The sequence below is a fragment of the Thunnus albacares genome, chromosome 18 (assembly GCF_914725855.1).
Source record: "Thunnus albacares chromosome 18, fThuAlb1.1, whole genome shotgun sequence".
Lineage (NCBI taxonomy): Eukaryota > Metazoa > Chordata > Actinopteri > Scombriformes > Scombridae > Thunnus > Thunnus albacares.
In genome coordinates, this window is record NC_058123.1 from 16,521,566 (window position 1) to 16,530,180 (window position 8,615).

At 42.1% G+C, this 8,615-nt stretch overlaps 1 protein-coding gene across 1 annotated transcript; it reads left to right on the top strand.

Moving 5' to 3' along the window:
* Window positions 1-4,992: 4,992 nt before the first annotated feature.
* LOC122969040 (apelin receptor B-like) lies at window positions 4,993-8,044 on the top strand. The gene is made up of 2 exons (XM_044334616.1): window positions 4,993-5,457; window positions 6,711-8,044. Exon 2 carries the CDS (start codon window positions 6,725-6,727, stop codon window positions 7,790-7,792), a length of 1,068 nt encoding a protein of 355 aa, XP_044190551.1. The 5' UTR covers window positions 4,993-5,457; window positions 6,711-6,724; the 3' UTR covers window positions 7,793-8,044.
* The last annotated feature ends 571 nt before the right edge of the window (window positions 8,045-8,615 follow it).

Genomic DNA, 8,615 nt, shown 5'->3' on the forward strand with positions numbered 1-8,615 from the left:
AGATAACAATTTATGCTTTCATGCTTTTGCACTAACTGTAATCAATCATCAGCAAAGTTCAGCTCACTTGGCTGTGTTGTGGCAAAATTATCCATGTTTCTGGGGCAAGGATTTAGGCCAGTTTCAGTATCTGGAAATCAAATTTGTGTACTTGGTATGATTATATTGCACCATTTCTCCAATCTGGCATGAGACTGTCAACGCAAAGTGGGTGCAAACACAGAAGCGTCTGGCAAAAAAATAACGCAGGGTTGTCCGGCAAAAAAAAAAAAAAGAACCTGGCTCAACTGTTGCAACATGTCGTCATCTGACAAGGCACTGCGATGGCAAATCAACCAAGTGCAAGCACACATTCCTGGTAGATTACTTTGTGACGTGAACAGCTCATTCCTACTGTTTACCTGGTAATCATCAAACGCAGGATCAAATAATAGCCACTGCGATCTTTCCAGAGTTGAAAAACCCCTTTAATGGAGCACCGTTTTCAGACCAAGGACTATCCGGCATGGGTCCAAGACCAGTTTTTCCTACAAACACAATGAAATTCATCATACTCTGTCCTGCTCTGCCCAACTCTATTCTATCCTGTCCCTGTCTTGTCCCAATCCTATTTCATGCACCAGCTTAAGGAGAAAACATTTTCTCACAGTCTGACAGGCCAACAAGGCACCAGCAGTCGTGATATTAATAACAACTCTGCTGTATGTCAGTTAAACACACTTCACCAACTGGTTCAGAAAAAGTTTCAGCCATGCAAACGTCTCTAAAATACTATCTGAGGCCACATTAGTCTTTACCGTAAAAGTGAGAAAAGGTGTGAACCTCTCCCATCTTGGTGGCCTTTGTTTCTAACAAGCTGGTGTCAATCACTTGATCGTCTTTGCTGAAAAGAGTAAAGGGCAGACAGAGTGGTAACGACGCCCAAATGTTCAAGCTCCCCAACAGTGCTGGAAGTGTTGGCTTTGACAGCCAGTCAGATTAATTAAAACTACAGATCAGACTGTTTGTGTGATTGGTAATGTAAGTGCTGCTGATGGCTCAGTATTTGCCCGAGGGTCCGTTTGTCATCAGGGCTGTCAACACTGCGATATGGTGTTTGTGTCAGACGTGTGATATCATGAACAAACCGAGTTTGATCAGATTGCAAACAAAGCCTCGAGGAGCCAGCTGTCTCAGCGCAGGGGGGCCCCGTGCATGTGGTCTGTGACAGCTTAACACACACATCAAACAACTGTCAGACCCCCACCAACACACACATACACACCTAAACAACAAGAACACACACCTCATGCTCACTTGGCACTACGAGTATCACTGAAAACAGGCTCATAAACTCACAAGGTCACGATAAAAGATCAAAGGGATGATCTGCAGCCCTGCAGACAGGCTGTCACTGTAGTGTGTTTGCGTGTGTCTTACCGTCTTTGTGTATTTTCTGAGAAGCCACTACTCATCCTTTTCTACGTCCCCCGGATGTGCTGTCTGTTATTGACTCAATGCTGACGGATGATGGTCGAATAAAGGGGAAGGATGAAGGATGAAATTCCTCAGTGTGGTTAAATGAGAGTCCAAAACACGAGAAACATCTACATGGTGTGTGGTTTACAGCACACACAAGGCCACACATGAGAGGACAGCACCAACAACAACAACAACAATCGATTTAGGACACAGGTGGGCAATTAAAAGGAAAAACACAAGCTGGTGGTATGCTAAGTGAAATGATAGATGCTCTTTAAGGAGTTAACGACTTCAAACTCAGTCCAATTGGAACTTGTCACTCCTAAAGGCTAAAAATATGAAGAAATGTAACCCATGGTCATGCTTCAAAGTCTCAAGAAATGCGAACATCAATCAGATTCACAAAAATCTGTTTTTCTTGTTCACTGTTTCTTGTATTTAAAAGGAAACTCTGAGTTTCTTATCCCAACTCACATCTTTGTAAAATTCAGTCTGCTCCATGACGGCTGATGAGGGGATTTTGGGAAAAGTGAGTGGGTGGATTAATGTGCTCATCAAGGCCTAATGTTTTTATTTAGCTGTATATTCACATCCCTGTCAGTGAACACGGCTAAAAACAGAGCTCAGATAGGAAGCTTGCTTTGATTTACTTCACTCTGCTTTTTTCCTGTTCTGCCCAACGTCCTGCGGCAGAAAGCCGGACAGACAAAGAGCTGGACGGACAATTAAGAAAGCAAGAGAGGGACAGGGGGCCCGGGTGGAGACACACAAACACAATCACATCGGTTTGATTACTGAATACCACATGCTTGCATCACAATTAATTGGCAAAAACAAAGACTTCTCTAGGAGAAAATGACGTTGGTAAAAGCAGAGTGGACGGGAATCAATGCTCGTCTTCATAATCAGAGGAAGGCAGAGATGAGTGGGGAGGGGAAAGGAAGAAGATGGAGGGGTGGAGGAAGGGATCAGTGGAGGAAGACATTGTTGAGTGATACAGTAGTTGTGTCTAAAGGTCGGTGCCCCGGCGCCACTGCTGCCACTCTGCTGAGAGACAGAGCAGGCTGCAGAATGAGCAGTCCCACCTGGGCTAAGTAACTAATACACCCATGAAACAACAAAGATGAGAAAGACAGAGGAAGAATGTTATTTGATTAACCCTTTAACATAGAGGTTATCTCTTGTTTCCTAAGTAGCTGTAAAGTTAGAAAAATAATCATCATAATCTGTATCAGCGTGTTACAGTTCTCCATTGACGCTATGATGTCAACACTGAGTGAAATATTCAAACCTATCTTTGCACTACTCAATCACATAGAAACATTATACATGTATTGTGCATCATTTTACTTATATTTTTTACCAAAATACATGATGTATTTGGTATCTTTGGAAACTACTAGAATTTAAAGTAAAACTTTGTGAGTTTTAACTATGTTTATCTGCACAGGATGAATTTGTATTGACTTGCAAACCTGTGAGTAGGTTAGGTTTGTATTTCTGTCAGTTACAATCAAGTCAGTTATATCATATTTGACCTGGAAAACTAATTTATACTCTGGTTTCATCCTGCATTTATGATTTTGTTTTGTTTTTTCTTACATCTGTTTTGTTCTCTGTTACAATAAATGCCTTTGTGATATTTGTTCTCCTGTTACTCGACAAGTTGAAGCATGACTCAAAAACATGCACAAATGCCAAAGTAGTTAAAGTAATTAAGACAATTATTTCCCTGAATTTGCTTCTCCTCACACAAGTATTAAAATTGATTTGATATTTTCCAATAAGGCTTAGCCAGAATCCTTAAATAAAAACATATCAGACCTTTAATTTTGTAATATTTGTATTTTTTTATGCCATCTGACATTTTATTGTGTGTGAAACAGGCTTTCATTGATCAGTTTTGTTGTTTATCAAGTAATTTTCCACGCTTTGAAAAGTGATGCCTAACTTTACAATGAGAATTATGTTAATCTTCTTTTTCAGCTAATATAAACACATTATTAATACATTATTCATACAAAGTATGATAAAATCTGTCTCAACTCACATTAAATCTTATCAGTTTGTCCTGTAAATGTTGTGATATACATTTAGTAGGGGAAAACGGGGTAAGTCGAGCCAGTGGATAAAATGAGCCACCTCTGTATCTAGGTAACCATAAACAAAAGTAATAATGTGATCAGAAATTAAGGAAGTGTAATTCACATTACTCAATCCATCTTGGATTCAAGCGCATGGAAAAAGTGGTAAGCAAAACAGAGCATACCATGACAAGCAAATTCATCATGTTACTAAATTTATCACTCTTGTGTCTTAATTACAACAGGGTCATAAACTTAGCATAATTGTATATCTGAGCCACTGTGTGAAATAGTTTTGTCAAAATGGAGGTTGTGGGGTAAAACGTGTCAGTGAAGTTGGGGCAAGTTGAGTCACTTGCTCAATTTACCTCCAAATGTTTAAATAGGCTACATACAGTATTTATACCTAAAGTGCTCATTTTACCTCTACCCTGGAACAAGTTGTGCAATAGGACTAAACTTTTTTTGATGGGTCGCTATTCTAAAACTATAATAATTTGATAACATTATTTTAATTTCTATGGGTACACAACAACCTGCGGTATATATAGCAACTATTATTTGAAACAAATACACTTTTATTTTGCAGTGAGATCATCAAAAGTAAAAGTGGCTCATGTCACCCGTTCTCCCCTACTTAAACTCAGGGCTGTAAGACATGTTTTATAGGTAATTTTATGTGTGACTTTTGAGTTGTGTTTCTTTTATGTTTATGAAACTCGATTGAACTGAACTGGGGCCTACGAGTCACCATAGCAACAGGTAAATAAAAGGCAGAGCCTCCATTTTAATCCAGTGGACGTAGAGATATTAATACATGTGTATGTGATGAGGACGCTGCACATTTATCTTTTTAAAAAAAGAGCATGAGTCAGAGCGAGAAAAGTGTCAATAAGTTAACACAATGAAGTTTTATTCAGTGTTGTCTATTAATTCATCATTTATCAGACTTATATTTCCTTAATCATGATAAAGTGGAATCTGACTGTGTATCAGGCTGCAGCTACATTACATTTTAAATATGTTTGTTCAGCTTTAATCTGACAGGGACAAAACACAGGAGGCAGCAACTGAAGATTAAAAATATAATTAAAGATTTAAAACATAAATAGATCAAAGACATAGAGACATGACTGTAAGCTCACAGTCTGATCCAGTAATAATGTGTTTGCTGATTTGCACTTGAAGAGGTATCGAGGTTAAAATACAGAATATTTTAAATTTTTAGACATTTATTTGTATCTCAGCTCAACAGCATTCAGTGACTTCATTTCAGCTACTTCAACAAATGTAGTAAATTTATTGTCACTGAAATGCTGTTAAAACACCTTAAGATTATGCTCCCAATTTAAAAATCTCAAACTATATTCTGCAGCTGCACCACAATCTTGCTCACTCAGGATTGATCCCACGTGTCTAAAACTTCACAATTGTTTAAATTTAAACTAAAGCTTTGATACCATCTGAATGAATGAGGAAATGAAACAGCATGTCAGGCTCTGTAAGAGAGAGGCGACAGTGAGAACCTCGGGGTTTGTTGATAAGAATCTGCTAGCGAGCAGGTTAGCTCCACAGAAAGAGGAAATGCAATAATTGACCGCAAGTTTAATGTAGCTCTCTTTCTGTAACTGAAAGTCTTTATTTCAAGGTGAAGAGTTTTTATTAAACCCGCTCTCTGAAACAGGCCCCAGGTTTGAGGTCATGGGGAAAACAAAACGAATCCTTTATTGATTCCTGGATTGAACTCTGAGACTGTGGGACGAGTTACACACGCACACAATGAAAAAACCCGAACCCTTCTCCACTCTTAATCGTTACCCGGCACCCCCATATACAACCAGACTTAACCATTTTCCCTTTATTTGAGAGTATATCTCAGCTTTCATTCTGGCATCCTCCATCAGCTATGCCGGTGAGTCGGTGACAGGTGCAGCTAGCTTACAAAAAAGCCTGTGAAGTTCGCGGACGTAGTAGCTAAATCTGTCCATATAAAAAAAATCAGCAGATATTTTAGTTTCAACAAGATTGAGCTAGCAAAGCAGTTCCGTGTTCATATGTGTGGTATTTGTTCTGTTTGGGAAATCCCAAGATCTCTAAAAAGTGAAGCTGAAGTTGCCTGGCTGCCTCAACAGGGACTAGAAATCATTTTGTGTTGTTATGTCGTAACTAAGGGTCGGTCTACTTGCTGGAGTAGTAAACTAGGTTTCATTTCATAGGAGTCTACTACCGTGACTGATTGTTTTCCAGGTATTAGTCATGCCCCATGTATTTCCTTGGAAACGGAGATAACACTAGCAATTTTTTTATTTTTTTAGAGTGAATTGCCTCACAATATGAATAAATTTCAATTATATCTTTTTTTGTTGTAGGTAACTCTTGTATAATCGCAATATTACACTCGGGGTTGAGCTTTACCGTCATTGTTGGCAATATTGCTTAAATTAAAAGTCTGTGGTCAATGTTTTGTTTATCTAACGTACAATTAATTCAAGTTAAACATGTTTATTTTGTCTTAAGTTTGTGGTTTCTACATGTTTGAACATGTGCAGGCATGAAAGAAACAGACATAGAAATGGAAATAAGTGTTGTCTATTCAGGTTTCAAGGAGAGTGCTCTGGTGCCAGAACGACTCTCAATTGATATTAAAATTGACTACTTTGTGAAACTTGTCATGCCCAGGCTTGATTCCTGGGCTGCTGTCCAAACATGTCTAATGAACTTTCATTCACTTAGGTTAAAACAAAAAGAGTTGTAGTTATATTTGTGGGTGTGGTAAGTGTGGTAAATTATGCTTAATACTTTGAAAATATTTATTTTGACCCTGGAGGAAAAGTGAGGACAAAGTTCTAAATGTTAAATTAAGTATAAGCATTTTAACCCTTATACATGTTTTAATGTGACTCCACCATGCAGTAGATAATAAACCACAGATCAAATGAATGGAGAGATTGATGAGTGTGTATGCAGTGAAAGAGTATGATCCTCAGAGCAGAGAGGAGGAGGAGGGCAGTGGGAGGGGAGGAGGAGGAGGAGGAGGCGTCGTGGGAGGGACAAGTGGGGGGGGGGTATATAAGGGTGGGCAGATCTCATGTAGCAAGAGACTTAAGAGTGCTGTCAGCTACTGTGGATCTACAACAAACAGACTTTTTCCTTCCTTGTGAAAAGGAGAAGCAGCGAGAATGGAAACAACTGAGCCGTATGAGTACTACGACTATGAGGAGACAGAAAACTCCACCATGTGCGACTATTCTGAGTGGACGCCCTCCTACTCTGTCATCCCGGTGCTCTACATGCTCATTTTCATCCTCGGCCTCTCTGGAAATGGGGTGGTCATCTTCACCGTATGGAGAGCCCAGGGCAAGTGGCGAGCTGCTGACGTCTACATTGGAAACCTGGCCCTCGCTGACCTCACCTTCGTGGTCACTCTGCCTCTGTGGGCCGTTTACACAGCCATGGGTTACCACTGGCCATTCGGGGTGGCCCTGTGTAAGATCAGCAGCTATGTGGTGCTGCTCAACATGTACGCCAGCGTCTTCTGCCTCACCTGCATGAGCTTCGACCGCTACCTGGCCATCGTCCACTCCTTGTCCAGCACCCAGCTGCGCACCCGTGGCTACATGCGAGTCTCCCTGACAGCCATCTGGTTGCTGTCAGGTCTCCTGGCTGCCCCAACTCTGCTCTTCCGTACCACCAAACATGATTCAACCAGCAACAAAACCTCCTGTGCAATGGACTTCAGCCTGGTGGTGTCAAGTAAAGAGGAGGAGAGCCTGTGGATCGCCGGTCTCAGCATCTCCTCTTCAGCTCTGGGTTTTCTTCTACCTTTCCTGGCGATGATGGTGTGCTACGGCTTCATCGGCTGCACCGTCACCCGCCACTTCAACACTCTGCGCAAAGAGGACCAGCGTAAGAGGAGGCTGCTGAAGATCATCACCACGCTGGTAGTGGTGTTTGCCGCCTGCTGGATACCCTTCCATGTGGTGAAGAGCGCTGACGCCCTCTCCTACCTGGACCTATTTCCCGCCACCTGTGACTTCCTGCGCTTCCTGCTGCTGGCTCACCCCTACGCCACCTGCCTGGCCTACGTCAACAGCTGCCTCAACCCTTTTCTCTACGCCTTCTTTGACCTGCGCTTCAGATCCCAGTGTCTGTGCCTGCTCAACCTGAAGAAGTCCTTGCACGCCAGCCCTGCCAGCTCCCTGTCCTCCCAGAAGACGGAGGCTCAGTCTCTCGCCACGAAGGTGTGACGAAAGCTGAGGGCCCAGAGACGTCCTGGGGAAGAGGTGAACAATGCAGAACAATGCAGGTAAATCAAAACATTGCAGCGTTGGGCGCTCGCTCATAGATCGTCTGCGGTCAGTTTCAGGGTGTCACCTTTGCTCCCCATCTGACTCTGTGGACCACTGTAGGCATTTGACTGAAGAACACAGGTTTGTGGTTTCTACGTCAAACCATGCTCAAACTCCGGCCTCACTTTAAGAAGAAGGTGACGTTCGGAGCGAAACTGAACAGCTTAATACAAGGGGACCAAGCAGACTGTGGAATGTATTTCCCTTGGTTCTCCGGCGGACAATGCGCTGAGCTATGAACTCTGAAAAGCTCTCCTCAAGTCACAGTGAAGTGTGTATTACTCATGCTGTTTTTTATTTTCATTCGTAAGCACTTGAGGTGTGATATCTAGCAGACTGCCCCACTCTCCGTGCTCAAACTGCAATGTCTGCACCACAGCCAGCAGTGTTACGTCTGTGTGTGTGTGTGTGTGTGTGTGTCCGTCTGCGTGAGTGTGTGTAGGAAGGGTGTGCCAGTCGTCAAGAGGTGTTGGAGTCCGATAAGAGGGTTGTAAGGAGAGACGGGGATAGTGGAGGGAGGGGTGGGAGTCCCAGACAGACAGACAGATGGCAGCTGACAAATGTTTTCAGGCTGGCGGAAGGCCCAATTAAAAGGTGACTGCTTCGACAGTCTGTGATTGTGTGTGTGTGTGTGTGTGTGTGTGTGTGTGTTAGTTGAGTGTCAGAATGACAAAATTTGTTCCTGACAAAAACATGAAAGCATTTTGTGAATACACATTAT